Genomic DNA, 21,905 nt, shown 5'->3' on the forward strand with positions numbered 1-21,905 from the left:
ACAGCCCACCTCCCAAATAGCCCAGTGCTTCCAAGCCCTTAATGGGAGCAGGCAAAGACAGCCAGCTGATCACAGTCTGCCAGCCAAAGCTGGCAGAGAGCTGTACACACCGCCCTGGTCCACCGGTGACACTCAGTTCACTGAGTTTCATTATGCGAGTCTGAATCACAGCTGTAAGCAACAAGCACCACTGAGAAACAAAGCAGGAGAAATTTCACAATGGTGTCTTCACAGCTTTCACCTAGAGAGATGTCAGTAATACAGGTTACTCTTCTGATACAAAATTTTGAGATAGTATCATTTTACACAAAACTTACTGAAAAATCATTTCCTCGCTGTGTATTTCTTGCAGTTATTAAATGACTTGCTAAATCCTCCTCAGCCTATTAAGCTTCTTGAGCACTGGGCTGTTTCTGAACCTACCATTTTTCTCCTCCCCACTCCTATCAAAGGGATCTGGAAACTGAAACAAAGCAGCCTTTAGGGCAGCAAAGCAGCTACTTTGTGCCAGGAAGAAGTCAGAACAGCATTTCAGAGAATGAATTATGAATGAATAAGCACAAAACAAGTCTCAGGCTGTTGCAGTTTCAAGATGACAGTAGTTTAAACCAGCACCTGAAACAGTAATTCAGGAGAACATGAACCTATTTCCAGTGTGTGCTATATCAGATGCTAGCAATGATATCTTAAATGTCAACACTGTTAGTTATTTCACTTGCTTACCAAACTGTGAAAGAATAGAGAGAGAAAAAAAGCTTTTGAGTTGTACTTCATGTGGAATGCAGCTCGCCGGGCGTACTGTGTGCCGGTGGCAGAACCACCCAGGCTCTAAGAATGCCCCAGTCTCAGCTTGCGACTGAGGTAACCAGGGAGCAGAATGGGTTCTGTGGTGTTCTTGGGATGCTTGAGAGATCAAAAAACATCCTCTTGGTGAGTCACTCTGAGATAACAACAGCAATAGCTTTCCAACTGGGAGCTTTATATTTTAAAAGGACAGGCCTTGTGTTTAAAATGAACGTGTCGGGCTGGTAATAGCAGACTCCTGTAGCTGTGCAGATGCACAGAAATCAACCTATCATTTTCACTCTGTAATTAATTATAGGGTGCAATTGATGCAGATCTAATAAGAATGCTCCCAGCTGCCAGATCCTTGAAACTACTGCAGAGATGAAAAAAATAGAAAAGATCAAGGGACAGTGAATTTGAAAGAGGCATTCAAAATGCAAGGAAAACAACATCTCTTTCTCAGAAAGAACTACCTGTGCTCTGAAAAGATGGAGTACACAGTACGGTGTATTTAGATACCCTCTTAATTATACTAGAATTATGCAGGAATGAAGTGGAAACATGGAACAATTTGCCCTGTGAAAAGCTATAGCCTAACCACAAGGAATATTTAAAAACCGCAGTGTAAACTGGGTAGAAATGAACGATGCCTTGCAGGAACTGGGGGGAGCATTTAAGTGGATTCTTCTGAGTATTTTGGTGCCTTTAGTTCAGAGGAGTAAGACACTGCTTAAGAACAAACACTGTTCCTATCCTTTCTACTGTCTGGCTTTAAAAAAAGCCAAACCACTAACTCTGTTTTCCAGTCGTTCCAGTCTCAACATGAAATCAGATGATGGGCTACGACCGAACTGCAAAGCTGCCCAGATAACAACAGCCATCATCAGCATCCCCACGCCGCCGGCGCTCACGCCAGAAGGTGAGAGCAGACCTCCACCCAGCAGCCCGGGCCACTCCACGAACATTTCTACCACCACCACGAGCAACATAGTCAAGGTCTCTGCCTTGTAAGATGTCTCATGCACAGAAGGAGGCTGGAAGACCAGTGCCCCTCTCCCTCCACACCTCCATGTTCCCTTCTTGCTGCAAATTGTGCCTGGATGGACGAACCTGACATTTTGTCATCAAATTAGCAATGGAGACCTAACGAGGCAGCTTTCTTCAGACTTGCATTCATGCTGTGGACTGAGGAAGGATTAGGAAAGGGAGGAAGAGTTTTGTTAAAAGTAAAATCTGCATGGAGAGTACGATGTGCCATGGTACAGGGCAGAAATTACCTGTGAAGGCTGAAGGGAAAGAATCATCATGGCAACAAGAGAGTCAATAAAGAAAACAGAAATATAACACTGTGTATCGCAGCACCTTTTTAAAGGTTTTTAATGGATAATATTTATTCATGAGGAAATGACTGAAAAAGGTGAAAAACAATGGATTTTGTGAATTTTTTTTCTTCATGGAGCAGAACCTTTAAACCAACCAAAATTTCACATTTTTTTTTTCTTTTATAGGAAAAGATTTAGACAAAGAAGCCACCTGTCACAGAAACCTATTTCCATTCCTCTGTGTGTGTGCGTGAGTGTGCAGCAGAACCACAGAGCAACACTGCATTTCAAAGAGCAGAGCATGTTTTCATGATTCAGTGCACAGTAGGAAAATACAAGCATGTGTCAGCACATACATGTGCACACGTGCACACACACACACAACTATTTCACCCTGGATGGCATTCTTTATTTAGACACTTTTGTATCCGCCTTTTAAGTCAATACAGTGCAATTGCAAACAGTGTGTTTGTCTGCTAATTATTGTCTGTGAAAACATATTTGTGGAAAAAAGAGACAGGCTTCAGTAGAGTTTTAGTCCCACATGGGTATCCGCTTTCTATTTTTGTTATCACTTACTTGTAAGAGTGTGACTAGACTACCAGTTCTGTATTTTTAAAAAGGAAAAAAAAAAGGTAGGATTCTTTTTTAATACTGTACACACAAATGGCAAAGAATGAGAAAGCACTGAACTCAACTGCATCAAATGTTCGTAAGTCTGACAGGTTTCTTGTAATGTATGCCCATGATTTTTTAGTTTTGTTTTCTATATATGAATTTCTTTGCTAGCACTGAACATACAACCCATTGTAAATAGTAGCCAAATAATGTCTGGATCTATACTTGATAATAATTAACCCCACAGCCAAATATCTTGCACAGACAGAGAGGTATTTGGCTTTTTCACAGTCTTGGGGCTCCAGTTGTCTCATCAATGGCTTCTGGGTTGCACTGATTTTGGGGGTAGACTAGGTTAGCGATTTTAGTTATCCGGTCCCAGCACAGGATATACAGCATACATCCACTTGAGAAGGGGGAGCAGTACTGGATTTTGGAAAACATTTGATAAATTGTGGTATAGACAGCCTTTTCTTTTTGCAGTTTTATAGTTAGTTTGAGAAAATTCGTGTACTTCTAGTCAACCAAAAACTGTAACACTGTGGTACTGCCAGGAAGCTAATACTCTTAACTAAGGTACGGTCAGTCCTAGCCCCCTCTTTCAAATATCTTCCTAGGAATGATTTATTGTAAGGAAATACGTAGTTCCAAAACATAACTGATTTTTCCCTCTAAGAATAACAACTTTTTTCTTCCATTCTGCCCTTCTCGAGTCCCCTTTTTATAACAAGTGTGATCCATGAAGGGCAGAGGGAGAAACTGTCACCCACCTCTCGCTTCCTGAGCCTTCCACTTGTCATACACTGTCTGGCTAATTCTTGTGGTTATGCACAAATGCCCCTTCAAGGCCCTATACACACCCATAAATGGCAACGAACCTAGCCCCCAACAGCTTGCAATAGAATAGATTTCAAGTATCTTGTTTCTGAAAACTGATTTTACCAACACTACAGATAACTACTCAAAGCATGTTTGAGGCTGATTCAGCAAAGGGATGTTTTGTTTTGTTTTTTTAACATCTGTCATAATCTATCCTGATGTAATATTTATATACACATATACACGTATAAATAAATACACAGACACATACATGTATAGATAGATAAATAGACCTACATGCTGACTTAAACATACGAGCTAGCAATCTGCTTTGTTAGCACTCCTAACCTATTAGTCTATACAGTGGACTCAGATGGCTCACGCGTTGACTCAATACCCTCCTTAGAAACCTACAGCGTTCTAGGAATATTAGGGCTATGGCTAAGCCTTCAGTAGCTGCACCAGCTTATAGTCATTTATTCCAGTGCTGTAATATGTTACCGAAAACTATGTTTAGTCCTGTTTTAAATGATTAAAATGCTCTGCCTTTGCTGCTTCCTGTAGGAGGTTATACTGCAGTTAATCTTACCATTACTGATTTTTTCCCGATGTTTTAATTTAATCTTCTTCTGCTGTATTTAATTTCATTATGTCATCATATCTGCTCCCCATCTGAACACCCTCAGTCTTGTAGATCAGAGGCCTTGCTCTCCACCACTTTCCACCTTGCAACCTCATTTACACTGGCACAGAATGAGGGTTACATGCTACCATGCTGATAGGGTACAGTGTTCCTTCCAATGCACAGGAGTAAACAATCGCAAAGAGCCAGGGACTCAACATGGACTCTCAGTGCTGCCTTTCTTCCTCTTGATTTACTGTGGGGTGGTAAACAAGCCACTTCATCTCTCTGCATCCATTTCTTTATCTGTAAATAGCAATCATAGCAACCCCTTTCTAAACTGTTTGGCGCATTTCATTGTTATCGATCAAAATGCTTTCTGAAAAAAAACACAACATTTTTAAGTGGCAAAAATATAAGCAAGGAGGAAAGCCAGTCCTTGGGGTTTCTGGATGGCTGCCTGGTTTCATATTAAGGCAGACCTCGTCTTTGTCCTTTTCTGTGGAGGAGGAATCAGTGTTATCCTTGCCCCAAAATATTCGGCTTGCCTCTTCTACCATTAACTTAGCATGTGCAGCCCCACGCAGTCAGTACTTCAGCACAGACTTTCAGAGGATAAAGACAGACAAAATTAAGGAAGTCTGAGCCTAGAGGAACAGGACTAAAAATATTTTTAATGGAGGCATTAGCTCCTTTTATATGCTGATTTGAAGTAGAGTGAGTAATGTTTCCAAAAGCACTTGAAATATGCTTGTACAAAACCTCTCATGGATCGCCCAACACAGCTATATCCTCATTATGGGAGCACTGTGCATTCATTGAAACAGCAAAGACAAGAATCTATCGCCATCATATCAGTGGTTGGTAGGGCAGAACAAAACATCCTTCAAATGAGATGCACGGAAGAAGGAAAAACATTTGCACACAAGAGCGTAGGAACAGTACTACAGCCACTTTTTCCTACAATAAAGGAAAGCAATTACCTTTACTGAACTGCAAGGCTCTTCATAATCTTTATAGCAACTTACAAACCATTTCTGAGATAAAGACAAGTCAGTCCTGAGAATTCCTAGACCAGAACTTTAACCAAAGGCCTTGGGCCATTCTCTTCAGTGGTTCCCAGTACTGCCCTGCCTTACCAGTCTCCTTGTCCCCTTCCCCAGTACCAAGCATGCCCAGGGCCAGACACGTACATTGCCACAGATACAAAAACCAGCACGTACCCTGCAGCCCTCGTCATTCCTGATGCATGTAGAAGGGGAATTCTTCAGGTGTGGGCTACCTCCAGGAGAAGTATCCAGAAACCCAGGCTGCTTCTAGTCCTGACACCTTTCTGAAAGGCAGGGGGCACAAAACAGCCTGATCAGCAAGACTGCTCAGCAAAACATCCGTAGTATCTCAGCAATTCACTTCAAAAACCTTCCCTCTCCCTCTAATTCCTTGCAAGCTTTGATAGCTTTTCCTTCTTCATGAAAAAAAGATATAAAGAGATTGTTGGTACAGAAAGCATGTGGAAGGGGGTTGTTTTTCCAGTCTTTCATAAAGCAATACTAAAAATATTAAAGAAGCAACACCTTTATCTAACTGTTTTGCTTCTTTTCAAAACTCTTTTTTGAGGGAAAAATATTTCCACAGATTTTCAGCCTATGCTATCAATTCACTCTCTTCTCACCTGGCATTGCACTGCTAATAGAAGGAAACACATCCAATTGGTTAAGAATGATGAGAAATACCTTTCCCATCCAGGCTTAAACTTTCATCTACTCTTTCAAAAATCCAACTTTTACTTTTCTTTTCCTTAAACATCTTAGGTATAGCCATAACGAAGAGGCTACTGACAACACAACTTGGTACAAAAAAATTAAAGAATAAAAACGTAATCCATGCCCTGCTAGCACAAGATACTTCACTGCAATATATCACACTGCTTTCTCTAGATTACATTTAAAATTCTCCACAGAAAGGACTCCCACTGCTTCCCTGGAGAGCTTATTCCAGACTAATAGATCTCAATGTCAAGGATTTTTCCCCTGCTGTTCAGCCATAATTCTTACCTTATTTTCCCTTCCCTTGTTGCCATTATACTTTCACATCTTGTCAAATTATTCTCCTTTCCACATGGAAAGAAAGCTGCCTTTTTTTGCATGAAATTAGCATTGTAAAAGTAAAATGGTGAAAAGGTAAACCAAGTAACACACATAGCTTTAGTGTGGAATAAAATTAATATATAATTCAAAAGGAAACATTAGAAAAATACATTCTTCTTTATATTTTCCAGAAATACTAAATTTAAATCAATGCCGTTTGCCTAACCTGAAACAGTTGATAATATACTTGTACTGCAAACCATTGTTCTAGCTAAGACAGCTTAAGGGTGTGCATGAAATTCAAATACCAGCTAGAGGAAGCACAGTTTCTTCAGATATTTACTTTTTGCTTTTTTTTTTTTTTTAAGTAAAGAGGTTGCAAACATTGTATCTTATGTGTATTATAAAACAGATTCAGTATATTAAAAATCACATTTAATTTATGGGTTGCAACATCCCTTGGATCCTGTTTTAGTATTTTATCAATGTCAGATGTCAGAGCTACAAAGTCAGCATTCATGGATGGCTTACAAACAGCAGCAGCTTTGAACTAAAGGCTTTATTGTGCTTTTAAAATTAGGCAAATAATACCCACTTTCCACATAACTTACCAATAAAATACACCTTGATTGAAAAAAAATCACTTGTTCTCCAACACTTTAAGCAACTGCACTAGATATGCAATTTCAGAACTCAAGTTTTTAGGCTTCACATTTCTGGATGCCATAAACACCCTTCATAATGGTTTTATTCTTCTAAAACTTTAAAAGCAAACACAATGCAGTGTGCACATTGATTAGAGGTAGCATCAGGAACCTACGTTCTACTCCTAATTGTCTTGATGAATCACTAAGTGACCTCGAAGAAGTCATTTCACCTCTCTATGCCAATTATACAAGTTGTATAGCAATTAATAACTTTTTTTTTTTTAAAGTGAAGCTCAGTTCATTAACACCGACAAAAATACCATAGAGAAAGCGTACCGGAATAGTACTGCTACTTACATTCAGAACGCAAAAACTGTGCCAGAAAAACTACAGGTGGATCGTTCAAAAGACCAGGTGACAAAGAGCTTGTGAAAATTCCTTCCTGAGTTTTGATCTCAGTCAATAGTCTGTTACTTTCGTGTGTATATGTGTGCACGTGTTTTTGTTTTGATTTAAACTCGTACTAGTCACAGGAAGCCACACAGCTGTGTGGGTGAAAAGTTAATAACCATACCGAATGTTCTTCTCAGTTGTGGCAACTATGACTGGGAGCTCCCACAGGCTCCTTGGACCAATGAAGTATCTTTCAAAATGCGTGTGATGGTATATTTTTGATAAATTAGTAAGGCATTCCAATGGTGTTTTCTTTAGGAGTTTTATGTTATGAGAAGCTCTCAACCTTATTTTCTATTTTCGTACTATAAATGGGCTTTGCTTACAACCATCAGAGGACAGATACAAAATGTACTGTATACAACTGCAGGTAGCTTCATTTGAGAACAACTTTCTAGAAGAACCAAGTTTCTTGTTGTCTTCTTTTGGAATTGTAGTGCATATGTTGAAACTTGTATATCATTTACAGTATTGAGTCTTGTGCCACTGCTGTACCTGATGTATCCAATCTGGATTAAACAGAGTATGTGCCACAAATACCAAGACGATGCTGTAGATTTCTTCTAAAAAAAGATTTTGGGAGGTTCTTTTGGAGAACATTGGGTAATAGCCTAAGCAACCTGAGCTGCATTTAAATACTAAACCACTTAATTCATCAATAACTGACAAGAACAGCAAAATAAGAGAGATGCTGTAGAAGAGCATTAAAGCAGATACCTAAGTCCAACTTTTACAGCAACTTCCTTTTGCATGTTAAGAGTTGCAACAAACTTCATCCTGGAAACCAGACCAGAATCTTAAAATTATGCAAATGTAATGTAGAAGAGCCCTCTCCCTGTGGTGATTTGTTGTGACACAATGGGGCAATGCAGGGGAAGAGAAGAACAGGAAGAAAAATATTCCTAAAGTAATGCTTATTTAACTTAAAGAGCACATATCATTACTTTCTTCTAAAAGGCAGCCTGGCCTTAGAAGTTCCTGTTAGGCCAAAGGCTTGCATTCTGTATCACAGACAGGGTCTGATTGTTTCAACTGCAGATTGTTTCTACTTCAACAAGTAGAGCTGATAACCATAATAGAAAGATTTAAAAAAAATAGAGCTTAACCATAATAGAAAGTGTCTCATTGAAAATTTTTAATAATGATTCTAAATTATTTGAAAAAATTGAAACGTGAGATCTAACACGCAGTGAAGGCTGAACTTGACTTTTATTTCTTGCAGTGAAGCATGACACCCGCTAGGGGACACCATTTCACCAGCTGAAAAGGGAAAAAAAAAAAAAACCACCAAGAATAGCCCAATGCAGGACAGCACTCAATTAATCCTGTGCTAATTTTCTACGCCACTCAAACTACAAAAATCCTAAAGTTCTTCTTCACAGCAAAGAGTCTGAACTGCATGGCATAAAGTTTAGACCCACAACTGCACAAGAAACTGCACAAGTGCTGCCAGGGACACCACAGGGTTTCCACAAGAATATTGCACCATTAAGAACTCCCAAACAATTTATTAATATGAGTGAAAGCGTATTGCTCATAATTGATTCGAGAATAGCAAAAAGTGAGCAACCGAGTATCCTTGAGGACATCCATCTCTCCAAATTGAAGTTCTCCTTGGAAGCACAGTTCGTAGTAGATAGGAAGCAGTGCTTCACTAAAGATAATCCAACCTTACCCTGATCAAGAAAAAAAAGAAAGCAATGGACTAGATGTGCTCTGGTGAACTTTGAGAAATCAAAAGATACTAGCCATAGAACTCTGTTCCCAAACATACTAAAGCTAGAGGATGAAGTTTCAAAATTAGCGTGAAGAGTCAGCCTAGCATCAATAGCCTAAACCAGCCACCACTTCCATCTTGTCCTGCTTCAGGATAGCTATGTACGAGGCAGCGCAACCAAACCAAGAAATACCAATTAGTGTTAGTACTAACAGGTAATTTCATTTCTAATTAAAGCTTTCCTTTAAGTGTGGCAAGTCTGATATTGTTGCACCCTGAGGGACAGACCAATTATAATAGCTGCACATTTTGTACATAATTAAACCATCCCCTACTGCACAGCTTGCCTGTCCTATAGAAATGTTATTTATACAGTGTTAATTAACTGGACTAAAATTAGCAATACAAGCATTAAGATGCAGGTTTTTAGTCTGTCACTAATAACTGGTATATAATCAGTGCCTGATGTTTAATAAGAGAATTACAGAAAAGGGGGAATGATCTCTGACTATAAACAACTTTTGTAGTCTCATTATGAATTCATCCTCACCCAGAAGTTACAAGCAAGGAAATCAGGCAGAGAAAACTGGGTTGGTTTGCATTTTCTCCTTGCTGAGTTTTCTTACATGGAAGCAAATGACTTTTGTCTTTTATTTACTTAGCATTTGAAAGATTGCAACTGAACATCCAGCTGTCTTTCATTTCCTTTTATTAACAACTTGTAACATCACCACTGGAATGCATGTAAAACATTTACCTAGACACAGCTCGCATATGAAAAAGACAATATTTTTCTTCAATCTGTTTACGTCTGACAATGTACTTGTAGACAGACAGTTACGTTTTCACAGGTATTTTCCATTTGCTGTACCAACCAGCCCATCCTTAACAGCAGAAGCATTATATTAATCACCACTGTTCAGCAGTTCCTGAAGGTAGACTGAATTGACATGATAAGCATTCATCCAGTTAAACTGTCTGTAACTTTTCCTGTAGTGCATGTGAGACACTGCAGCATAGTAGTTTTGCCATGCTTGATAATAAGATTTCCAGTAGTTTTTATAACTCCAAGCCTCTTGCAGAAACCCGGGAACAGCATCATCCCAAGAGCCGCAGGAGCAGGCATCTTCAGTTTTTCTTGTGGAAGGATTAGGGCATTGATGGTAACGGTTTCTCTTTTGTTTAGAATTTTGTTTCGGAATTTTCCTTTTCGCTTTATTTTGCTTCGGGACTTGCAATAGCTCCTTTGACTTCTCTGGTGTAGGACAGAAGCCTGTAAGACCCTGATGCATGGTAGGAACAGCATTCTTCTGACTATCTGAAAATGCTTCAAAGCATGAGTTATTTTCACTACTATTGGAGGAAGCCCTTGAACTGTACGAACCGTCACTGTCACCAGACACACCATTTGCTACTGTTTCTGTATTATGTTCCATCTCTTTCCACTCTACATCACCATTTCTGGGGAGTTCACGTTGTTCCCCTGGGCCTGAATAGCTTCTTAAAATTTCAACATCTCTCTCCAACCCTTCTTTAATGAAGTATTCGTAGTCCTCAACAAACTCTGAGAAGTTCCAGGGATTGTTCTGCTGGTTTTTGAAAGATGACAAGCAGGGAATTCTGGGAAGATTTTTTTTCAATGCTTCTTCATCTGGAGCCCCCATGTTATTACTTTGTACACCTATTCTGGAGACAGTTTCTACTCGATTCTTCTGTTCTGTGTTGCAACTGGAAGTTCTGGGGTTTCTGCTACCTTTCTCCACATTTGCGGAATTTGTGCACTTTTTCACCAGCTTTTGCTTCACAGCCTTTTTTGGCCTCTCTACAGAATTTTCACCTGGAAGATCCGAATGAGGCTGACGTACCTCCACAAAACTATTTTGAACAGACTGAAGTACTGGTTCCTCTGATTTGAGAGGCACAGTGTCAGAATTCACAGAAGCACCTGTATATACAACAGGTTTGACTTCAACCTCACAGTCTTCAAACTGATCCATCATTCCAGGAGATATAGGCTCTGTACAAAAGGGAAACAAGCAGGCACTCAATTAAGTGCATCCTTCCTTCTGGAATTCAAATGAGTACTGAAGGAAAGCTTTGTAAAAGCACGGATAAGATGTTAAGACATTTTAAGGATGCAAACCAACTTCTTCACTTCTTGAAAGAGCTCAAATAACCAGAACATTTTCTTCACAGAAGGCGTCAAGAAGTTGATTAATACAACAAGCACTGCATTACTCATCATCTGTATTTCACATTTTATTTAATCAGGTAAAAAATTAGTAGTTATGTAAGAAGGTTAAGTGCTACATTTTTGGCAGAACAGCTTCTGGTAAAGCATGGCAGCAGATCATCTCATTTCAATTATTCTTTCCTTCTGCTGTATCTTACAGCCTGAGAAAGGCTTCATACTGAATTTCTGGAAATTCAAGTAATTATGCACTTGCTTAAGCAACAGCTGGATTCTGAGTTCCTGTCCCTATCTATAGTCATGCACTAAGTTCATTTCCTATTTCTTCCCACAACTGCAGCAGTTACATAAGAGGTCATAAGCACTGGGGATGAGAAGTCTAACTGTACCAAAAATAATGTCACTTTAGCAGAGAAGATGCATGTCAGTTCACTGCAGATGTCTGAAGCATTGGATGAGCAGCAAAATGCAACCAACGAAAAAAAAATTATATATATGTAGCTGCATTCACAGGAGAGAGCATACCTGGTAAAGGCAGAAGCCGAAGATTACATTTCTGAGCAATTTTCATCATCATGTTTTCTTCCTCTCCACGGCAGCAGTAGGTCACAGATAAGCCTAAAGTTCCTGTGATACACAACAGAAAGTATAATTACCTAACCAGACCCATGTAAGCTGGTGCAACCTCAGGAAATCCACAACTGTGCTTTTACCGAAGCGCCCAGCTCTGCCAATGCGATGCATGTATGTTTCCCAATCCACAGGTACATCCAGATTGATAACCAGATTCACTTTTTCAGCATCAATTCCACGAGACGTCTTGAGAAAACAAAAAAAAGGACAGAAGGGGAAAAATAACTGAATATGCTGAAAAGAAATTTAAAGAAATACAACAACACATTTGGGAATAACTGTTCATGTAGTAACTTCTAGTTGTTAAAACACACTATAAAGCATCTATGAACTTCCAGTGAGTTTACAGTAATACACACACAGAACAGGCACGATGCACTGGGATAATGAAAACTAGGGATCGTTTTATTTATTCCTTCTGCACAGCTAAAACGAACAAGCATATTCCTTCCCAGCATTAAAGAAGTCAACCTGACAGCATGCAGATTTTTTTTTTCCATGACAGAACCTCAAGCAAACAACAGAAGAAATACATTAACCACCCAAAAAAAAAGCTGAGTGCTTCAAACATAACCACTGCTCGATCTGAAGTTGTTTGGGATATTACTATTGCGAGTATACTGCACTAAATAAAAACTTCTTCCCATAGCTCCTACCCAAAGTTAACACTTCTGCTCCTCTGAAATCTCTACAAACTTCTACCATCCAACAGCTAAATTAAAACTGATTTTTGAAACAGATGAACAGCAGGAGACAATTTCAAAGTTTCACAGTGTAAAGTCAAACAGCACTCAAGTCACCCATTTTATCAGTATGTGTATGTTCTACTCAACATCAAGACAAATCTAACTATCTCAAACAGCTTTATTTGCAATACTCACACATGCTGTGAAATACTAACTCACCAAGTCTGTGGAAATCAGAACTCTACAATGGAATTGCTTTAATTTAGCCATAGCATCAAGTCGTTGATTTTGATTCATACTGCCTAGAGAAACAAAAGTTAGAATAAATAGCTCATGTTCTTCAGTTTCATGCCCCTAAAATTCTGGAAGACACTGCTTTGTAAACTGTAGCTGATACGAGAAATAAGGTTGAGAGAAACTTCTTCAAACACCAGTTCTAAATTAGTACACAGGAAACAAGCAAAACAAGCTTGAGAGTAAGAATTATTTCTTGGCAATGTATTTCCTTTTGCTCATTTGAGAAAGAAACCGATTACATAGATACTTAACCCATTTGAATAACATCGACTTTAGACAAATTTTATTTTACAATCCCAGAAAAAATGCTGAAGTAAAAATTCAAAGGAAGATTTCTAATAAACGTTTAAAGCTAACTATCTGCTTTTTACAGCGAAGCTAGGAATAGACATGTAAATTCAACATCTGCATTCCCAGAAAACACTGCTTCCAGCTACAAATTTAACTAAGCTTTCTCTTTAAAAATAAAATAGTGCACTTGTCTAAATACTCATAAAACGTTTCTCAAACAAATTAGAAGACTGTAAAGTTGACCAATGTAAAAATTTAATTAATACGTAGGTCGTAAAGACCTATGAAGGTTCAAATGCTCTTCTTAGCTATTCAAACAGAAGCCATACAAACCAAGCTTTTAGGATGAATTTTGCTATTGTAGGTCACAGTTGTGCACAACTTCAACCAACAAAATCACAAAGTTTTGAATGGGCTTACCTGAAATGCACTCAGCGGGAAAGCCTCTAGACGTTAATATTTCAGCTAGATGTTGAGCCCTGATACAATACACAGAATGAAAACAGTAAATAAAACTACATATCTAACAGCCCACGCACACTACTCTTAATAGCCAAGGATTCCATTCCAAAATTGTCACCATCATCTTCCAGACAGTCACCTAACAGATGTACAAAAGCAATAGGATATTAGGTCCCACTGTACTCTAACATAAAAGGTACTTCTATGTTAAAGCTTTATTTTCAATATTTTTGATCTGCGTTTCTGAAATCTGCGTACTTTATAAAAGATCTATAGAAGTTTACCCATGAGTGGTTGGGTATAAAAACCATTGCTTTTGAACATGCTTTTAACAGATTTTATTTCGGATTTATTACCTGCTATGCAAATTTGAGAAGACTAATGCTTGATTAAATGGAATCTTGCTGAACAACTCCTGTAGATGCTGGGTTTTTTCCTCAAATGTTTTATGTGGAAGTGGATGGGAATTCACGATCTTATAATACTGCTTCAACCCTGAGCATGAAACCAAGGAGACCATCAGATGAAAGTTTCCATAAAAAACATGCAAAGCACTGTGCTGCTATCAACATGTCACTGCAGTTAAAACAAAGACTTTTAAACATAAACACAGTTGACAAATAAGAATATACCAGACAGGTTTTCCTTAAACAGATGAAGCACTTAAAGAATCTAAAAATTTTTAGGATGCATGCTTTGGTTTTAGGATACTCTTCTAAATCTATTGATAAGATTATCAATAAAAATGGCTCACCAATGAGACTTGGATCAGTAGGATTCAACCTCACAAACGTTGGTTCTCTCATATACCTGGTCAAAGCATTAGCTAATGATTCAGGATAAGTAGCTGAAACAGCAAGCATCTGTTTATTGTCTGGCAGTGAAGAGTAAATCCAACTACGAGAGAAAAAAATGGGAATGACTAAAAAACATGCATCTAATCTGCAGATAAATGCATAGGGTATGTGGTTTTCTTACTTGATTTGCTCCTGAAAGCTGCCTTCTTCTAGAAGCTTGTCTGCTTCATCAAGAATGAAGAGACGGATACTAGCTGTATTCAAGTAGTCCAACTCTATGAGCTGTTTTATTCGACCTATGTATGAAGAAAAAAGTAAAGTGAGCTTCACAAATATTAACTCAAAGGTTCTAAAGATAAGTTTCACAGTACTTAATTTTTAAAATTCACTTTAATAAGCCTTCAAAAAAGGCATATTTAGTATAATCTCTTGCTAAAAATACTATCTTGGTCTAAACATTTTTGTCACTGCCCTTTGGGACTCTCCTCTATTATTAACAAAAGGAAACCAGACTTCAAACATAACATTTTTTTGTGCTGTGAAGTACCACGCAGTATCCAATGAAGTACAACGTAGCATATCCTCACCTGGGGAGCCAACTGCTATATGGCATTTCTTTAGTCTGATTTTGTCCTGGTTCAAAGGCGTCCCTCCAATGAAGACATGGCATTCCAAACCTTCCAGTTTTATTCCAATAGTTGTGATTACCGCATGGATCTGCACAGCAATCTCTCGCGTAGGAGCCAAAATAAGAGCCTGTAAGTGACAGAGAATTATACCCAAATGCCACAAGATGGTTCAGAAACTTAAAGCTTTCAATTCCTTCCCATAGCCCAAGGCAAACCACCTCACAAAGGGGCCCGGCGCTCACCTGCGTGGCCGGGCTCTCCAGCATCAGCGCGTCCAGGGCGATGGTGGAGAAGACGCAGGTTTTGCCCGTGCCGGACTTGGCCTGCACAACGAGATCTGCAAGGAGCCGCCACAGGAGTCAGAAGGGCAGGCGGCGGCCTCCAGCCCCGCTCCCCGCCCCGCGCCCCGCGCCCAGCCCGCCGCTCACCCAGCCCGCACCGCCCCAGCGGAATGGCCTTCAGCTGCACCGGGGAAGGCCTGTGGAACCCAGCCGCCTCCAGCCCCGCCAGCACCGGCGCCGACAGCAGCAGCGACCCGAAGTCGGACGGGCCCCCGGGCACCGCCACGTCCCGCGTGCGGAACCGCTCCCTGCCACCCGCCGCCTCCGCGGGCGCCGCCATTTTGGGAGCGGGGAGCGGGCGGGCGCGCGGCCTCTCGCGAGAGGCGCCCTCGGCCCATGGCCGCCGGGGCGGGGCCGCGCCGCCAGGGGGCGGCCGGGGGCTGACGGCGCCGGCCGCGCCCAGCCCGGCGCTCAGGGGCCGCGTGGGCTGGGTTCTGGCTTGTCCCGTCGTTTGTGTGCGTTACCTTGACGAAATTATATTAACCTCGTAAAAAAACAGCCGGTGGAACTCGCATCTTCGAAGTGTGGAAGCTGACGGTGCCCGTTATTGTCAGCTGGTGGATCCCAGAAGTTGGACGTGGGATAGTTTGCGTTCAGTTACAAATTACTAAGGGTTTTCAGTAAACTACTGATGACTTTCTGGTTTCCTGCAGTCAGTGGAAACGGTCCTCCTGCCCTGCCTCTGATCTGATTTCACACTCTGGCTGGGAACACTGCTACTCACCGAGGCTTTATCTGCACAGCATGTATTAGAATCATAGATTCGTCAAGGTTGGAAGAAACCTCCAAGATCATCCAGGCCAACCATCACCCTACTACCAATGTCACCCACTAAACCATGTCCCTAAGCACCAAGTCCAAACTCTCTTTAAACACCCCTGGGACGGTGATGCCACCACCTCCCTGGAAAATTAATTAATCCTGCTCTTCTGAGGCCACTGTCTGCCGTTGCCTTGCCTAGTGCCACTGCTTGCCCTCAGAACAGATCCCTCCCTCCCTCTCTAAGACTTCAGAATCCACACACACCCGTGTCCTCAGGCTCGTGTCCTCTGCTCGTTCCTCATGTCCCTCCTCAGCTGCCCTCTGTGGGGCCTGGAATTGCCTGGGTTCAGTAAAACCCACAGTCCTCGCCAGCTGGCACACCGCTGGTCCGCATAGCACAGGGAGCTGCCAGGATCGCCCATCAGACAGCTTGTCTTAAACCTGGTAGCTCTGACCTAATTAGGAATGAGGTAACGCAGGCAGAAACGAAGACCATCCGCAGGCGATCAGGAGGTGCAGGCCACCCCTCTGAACAAGATGAGGGCAGGAGACAGACCATCCATGCCTGCCCATGCCTGCCGCAGGGCCAGGGCCAGCGCGCTGAGTCAGGGCACAGGCTGTGCTTTGGGGGGTAATCGACACAACACATCTTTTCAGCTAATTTCCTGGCATTTTTTCTACCAACATTAGCAATTATTTCCTGTTTACAGCAATAAGTGAGGCTGTGACTCCCCACTGTGAATCTCAATAGATGCATTTATCTACATAGAGGCAGTTAATGATTATGTTTATGAGACAGCAATCCTTTATATGGAGACAGACAAACCTTCAAAGCTAAACAGCCTTTCATACCTTCCTGGGCCATTTGTTTTAGGAACCGCACAAAAGCTTACACTTAGAAATATCAGAGAGGACAAAACCACTGTACTACAGGAGGGAAATGAAACGAACTGGAGATCTTGCCACAAGCTCCACGAGTAGGAGCTTTAATTAGGCCATAAATCTGAAGCCTGGGGAGAAAGCTGGGCTCAAGGCACACCGGAGAACAGCCTGAGCACTGGGCAGAGGGAAAGGCAGCGCCAGGCCAGAAGTAGTAGTAGGAGAAAACAGGGGAATGGTCAGAAGAGAGGAGTGAGAACAGAGGGGGAAAGGGAGTTGTGCGAGGAATGGAGCTGATGGGTCAGCAAAGGAATGATGAAGAAGGCTGCAAAAGAGGAGGACAAAATCGACCATGTTGGTAAAGCAGTTTCAACAAGCTTCCTGGCAGCTGGTGACCAAAGTACCTACAGATGTGTCTGGGGAGAAAGCAGCCACCGCTGATCTCTAAGCTGTTCTACTGTAGAGAAATACCAGGGAAAGTTCGTTCTGACCCCTCTAGATTCAGCCCTCAAGTTTCTCATTAAGCACTCTGAGTCTGGGATACGGTTGTACTGCATGTAGAAACAGGGTTTATAAGCTAGGGTACTACAAAAAAAAAAATAAAATGTGTAGCACTCACTTCAGCAAAAGCCAAATGTATTAATATTCATATATGCATTACTTACTCTACCCTGTAGACCTGTAGATCACTTGCTTTAAATCATGGATGGTCTTATGCATATCAGCTTTTATTGTCATAGCAGTTTAGAGACTCTGGACATGCAGCTTCAATTCATTGCAATGGGATTTGAAAAATCTCAACAGTGACTTCTACTGTATAAGCACATACACTGTGTCATTATTCTTACATTTCCAGGCAGCCTAAATGAATTGTAATGGCTTTTGATGTACCACAGTCTCTGTTACGCCTTTGAAATTCTTCATGTTTATATTCCTTATGGGAGGAAAAAAAGAAAAAAGAAAAGAAAAGTCTGGCAAATTCTATTCACTTGTTATATTTTATTATGATGATCTCTTCTCATGAATATCTGAGTACCGATGACAAGTGGGGCCCCACAGCACAAAGACAGTTTCTGCTTTGGAGAGCTTACCTCTACGAAGTTGGGACAGGCCAGATGGTAGGGGCAAGAACTGTGCCACAGAGCAGAGGCAACAGGCTATCCACATACATTCTGTTAGTTCCAATTGTTTTTTAATTTTTAAGTGGATATTCCCCTTGGTCCTCAAGGGGAAATGAGTCTCCAACATGAGATAATTCTCTGGATACATCTGGAAAAGGAGACAGACAAGGAGACGTGGCCATAACAAATGCTTTGACTAAATACAGCCTCTCATAACCCTTTTAAATTGATGTGATTTAAACAGACAACAAAGAGCAGTTGGAAGTGTCTGTGCCCATGGGGGAAGGGCAGAGAAGTGATAAAACATCCATAAGCAATGGATTGCTCCCGCTTTCTATTTTCCTCGCCTGTTTTTTTTTTTTTTTTTCTCTCCTGAGGTAGCAGGTATGTTGCAAGACGACTTAGTGATTTGGATACAGACATCATTGTTCTCTGCTGTATACTGTTAATGGGACATTCAGACACATCACCTTAATTCAAAAAGATGCTGCCGTTTGTAGGTATTTATTCAATTTTCTCAGTCTCCACTGGAGTCTGGTGAGAGGGTTTCCAAACCATCTCGATGTCTGTATGCTGAGTAACACTATGACACCAGGACAGGCAGATTCATCCCTCTACCTTTGTCTTTCGCTCTTACTGACTAGGCTGTGTCAGATTCAGGTCATGTTCCTGCAGCCGCCCTCATTCCCTGCTGCATGCACAGTCTCTGGCTGCAAGTTGTGGGACAGCCTCTGTCTCTGCCTTCATTTTGCATGATTTCCAAAGTAAATCCATAGGCGGTTGCTAGCTCACACTAGTCAGCCACCCCAGTCATTTCATGTGAGATCCATAATACCTGGTGCTTTACATAAGCTCCAGCTCCAGAAGTGTCTGCAGGGCTCATCTACCTGGTCAGGTGCAATCAGGAGCTTAATTCTTCCTGCACACTTAGCAGGAGCCCTGGTAGCTGCTGCTGTTAGAGGCATGACTCAGGGCAAGACTAGACTGTCTGATGAAGCAGATGCTCAGATCCTCAAAGCTTTCCCTCTTGAAGTGTATCATTTGATCTAATGAAAGGTTTTGCTTCTCCCTTAAACCTTATACTCATAGAAGATCACAACTGCTACTGCTACTAACTTTGTTTTAAAATCTCCGTATAGTGTGCCTTCTGCCTTGAGTCAAAAACGTGCTTTTGCCTCTGGGTTTCAGATTCAGAAAACCCACAATGTGTCTCACAGTAAAATACTCATTATGAAATTATTTTGACTGATTCAAACCATTGCATAGAACATAGTTTACTCCTTGGGTAAGGGAGCATGAAGGAACCAAAAAGTCACAAAGCATTTCTCCCATCCTGGGTGCAGATGGGTGTAGGCAGAGTACACCATAGCAGGTTTTCATTTCTCTTTCAAGGGAAATACCAGGGATGCTTGGGTGCAGAATGATGCTACTGCACTATGTAGAAATGATATGCACACTGCATTTAGAGTAGTTGAACAGGAAAAAATAAAGCATGGATCTTGGAAATTGGTGGCCTTCATACAGCCAGTTAGCTGCGTAAATGTCAGCCTGAGTATTTCTCATCAATGTTAAAACAGCGTTGTGTTGTTGCAAATTGAAGTCTGCGTGTAGCAGAGTCCATCAGCAGTGCCACCTTTCCTCTATTGCAAACGCCCAAGTGGCTGCTAGCAAAATCGTTAGCAGAATGGATGGCGATATTCCTGCAGATCATTAGCACACAGCACTGGGGAGAGTCTCACGTGGCCTCACATGCCCGAGTCCGGGGGAATAAATAGCAATCCTCAACTTTGGGGACTGATTTTACCTCAGTGACTCTCAATTACTGAATTCACATAGTAGATATTCGCGCATCAGCCCAGCCAAGAGAGATCTAGAGTTTTGCCATGATATGGCTTTGCTTTTGCTTGCAGTAAGATTCAAAGGAAGTAATCATGTTCAAAGCAGCCTTTAGAAAACTTGACAATTAATCTCAGTACTCTGCAGGCAGAATCGGTCCTGGTAAAGGATTTAGATTAGTAAAAGAAGTAGGTAAGACCTTCTGAACTGTAATATATAATAAAAATAACTGGGTTTTAAGAAGGGATACAAACCAACCTGCATCTTCTGGGGCTTGGGAAAAAACAACAAAAAAAAACACCTCACTAGAGATAAATTATCCCATAACTGCTGACTGCACATTTCCTCAAAACGGTGCTCACCGCTGTTTTGTCTGTGTTATGATCCCACCTGATGCTTTGTCCCACTTGATCTAGTGGAAGGTGGCCCTGCCCATGGCAGGGGGGCTGGAACTAGGTAATCTTTAAGGTCTCTTCCAACCCAAACCGTTCTGTGATTCTGTGAGGTGCACATTACATATTCAATTTTCCATCCAAGATTAATTTTCCTTATGAATCTATATATTAATATATCAGCTTTGGATAAATGACCTTATAAAGCACCTGAGAGGTGCATGCTGATGATATTCAAGGTCAGGTTCTTGCTATTTCAGATTGTAAAGCACTTGCCTTCAGCAGCAAGGCAAAGGTCCATATCACATGTTCAGCATTCAGCGTGCATCCTAAGGCTAACACAGAGTGCAAAGAAGCATCTTGACATCTCGAGTATCAGTTCTAAGTACTCACCAGTGATTTATCAATCTGTTCTCTCTGTGGAACTTTCTCTTCATCCGCTACAGCTAAATTCTTCTATTAACTCTTTAGAAGACTGGGGTAAACTGCTCCCAGAGAATTTGTGCTGGCTTCCAGAACTGTCAGGCTGCGTATATCTTCTTAAAGTACATTCATTATAGATTTGAACATTGTTACTGTAAAAAAGCACCTACCTTCTCTTATTCCTTTAGCTTCAAATGATCGTCTTTCATATCTGCCAGGACATGGAGTCATTCAGAACAAGTTTTGGTTTCCATAATATTTAAAAATATTTTTCAAGTGAGATAATCTCATCCTTCTTTCCCAGATGTGTTCAGATGAAGACAATGAACTTTCTCTGTTCTCTGCAGCACATGGGAATGGCTCTGAGTGTGGTATGTATTCGTGTTTACACTGCCATGGTAACTGTGTTTGTTCTCTGTACAGTAGGGCACATCACAGTGAAAGGGGCCATTGAAATTAGCATAGACAGTGACTTCATATTCACCACCAAAAATTGACTCCAAGCACCCTGCACATTCATTTTTCCTTTGAAAACAAGATGGATGGCAAGTTACCAATGAGTAGCAAGTCTTTGGGGCAGCAAAGTCTTCTTTCTTGCTTTAGTTGGCAAAGTTTTGGATTTTTTCTAGCAAGCCAGGTGTATGGATTGTTGTTATTATATTATAGACTCATATTATAGGATGATACATTATAGAATTATATAATATTATTACAGAATATAATTGTTATATTATGTTATGGAATATTTAATAATAATGACAGGGTCTTACATCCATTTAAGACTCATTTCAGTGCCCTTGCGGTGAATGGATTTGGTTCCTAGGTGGGCATGACCTTCAGAAGGATCCAGAAGAACTCTACAAATTTCAGTTAAAATACAAAGTATACAGGGGAGTCACTGCAGAAGCAGGTACAGATGCAGCTGTTTCCAGATTAAAAAAACTTCATATGCAAACTCAACAGTAATCTGGAACTGAATGCCAAAAAAATGCAGAGTGACAGAGGGCCAGAAAGCAAGCAGCACTTGTCACTCCTACATATCGCCCCATACAACCTTTAATGACCATGACTTAAAGGCAAAGACATTACTGTTT

At 40.9% G+C, this 21,905-nt stretch overlaps 2 protein-coding genes and 1 long non-coding RNA gene across 8 annotated transcripts in view; 1 reads left to right on the forward strand and 2 right to left on the reverse strand.

Moving 5' to 3' along the window:
* The window catches only part of KCND3 (potassium voltage-gated channel subfamily D member 3), a 121,978-nt gene extending 114,795 nt beyond the window's left edge, over positions 1-7,183 (forward strand). For all 6 annotated transcript variants that reach the window (XM_040536024.1, XM_040536022.1, XM_040536023.1 and 3 more), the window contains one exon: positions 1,593-7,183. In XM_040536024.1, the coding sequence (XP_040391958.1) occupies positions 1,593-1,797 (205 nt within the window). In that variant the 3' untranslated portion in view covers positions 1,798-7,183. The remainder of the gene's footprint in view (positions 1-1,592) is intronic.
* Positions 7,184-9,763: 2,580 nt separating this feature from the next.
* Positions 9,764-15,747, reverse strand: DDX20 (DEAD-box helicase 20). Its single transcript, XM_040536050.1, has 11 exons — positions 15,486-15,747; positions 15,300-15,394; positions 15,016-15,184; positions 14,610-14,724; positions 14,386-14,528; positions 13,988-14,126; positions 13,590-13,648; positions 12,801-12,883; positions 11,976-12,081; positions 11,788-11,889; positions 9,764-11,088 (listed from the first exon to the last, which is right to left on the reverse strand). The coding sequence occupies exons 1-11, from the start codon at positions 15,676-15,678 to the stop codon at positions 9,977-9,979; spliced, it is 2,316 nt and encodes a 771-aa protein (XP_040391984.1). The 5' UTR covers positions 15,679-15,747; the 3' UTR covers positions 9,764-9,976.
* A 1,142-nt stretch (positions 15,748-16,889) lies between these two features.
* Positions 16,890-21,414, reverse strand: LOC121059381. The gene is made up of 3 exons (XR_005814552.1): positions 20,982-21,414; positions 18,131-18,308; positions 16,890-17,973 (listed from the first exon to the last, which is right to left on the reverse strand). It is a non-coding gene; the product is annotated as an uncharacterized LOC121059381 (long non-coding RNA).
* Positions 21,415-21,905: the final 491 nt, after the last annotated feature.

The sequence above is a fragment of the Cygnus olor genome, chromosome 24 (assembly GCF_009769625.2).
Source record: "Cygnus olor isolate bCygOlo1 chromosome 24, bCygOlo1.pri.v2, whole genome shotgun sequence".
Classification (NCBI taxonomy): domain Eukaryota; kingdom Metazoa; phylum Chordata; class Aves; order Anseriformes; family Anatidae; genus Cygnus; species Cygnus olor.

What these genes read in the sequence shown, in the direction of transcription:
- DDX20 (XM_040536050.1), bottom strand. Translation starts at nt 15,678, where the DNA reads ATGGCGGCGCCCGCGGAGGCGGCGGGTGGCAGGGAGCGGTTCCGCACG. An exon ending in TGGAGAGCCCGGCCACGCAG is followed by an intron (nt 15,185 to 15,299) that starts GTGAGCGCCGGG and finishes TGTCACTTACAG; the next exon opens with GCTCTTATTTTGGCTCCTAC. An exon ending in TCGGCTTCTGCCTTTACCAG is followed by an intron (nt 11,089 to 11,787) that starts GTATGCTCTCTC and finishes CCTTTTGTACAG; the next exon opens with AGCCTATATCTCCTGGAATG.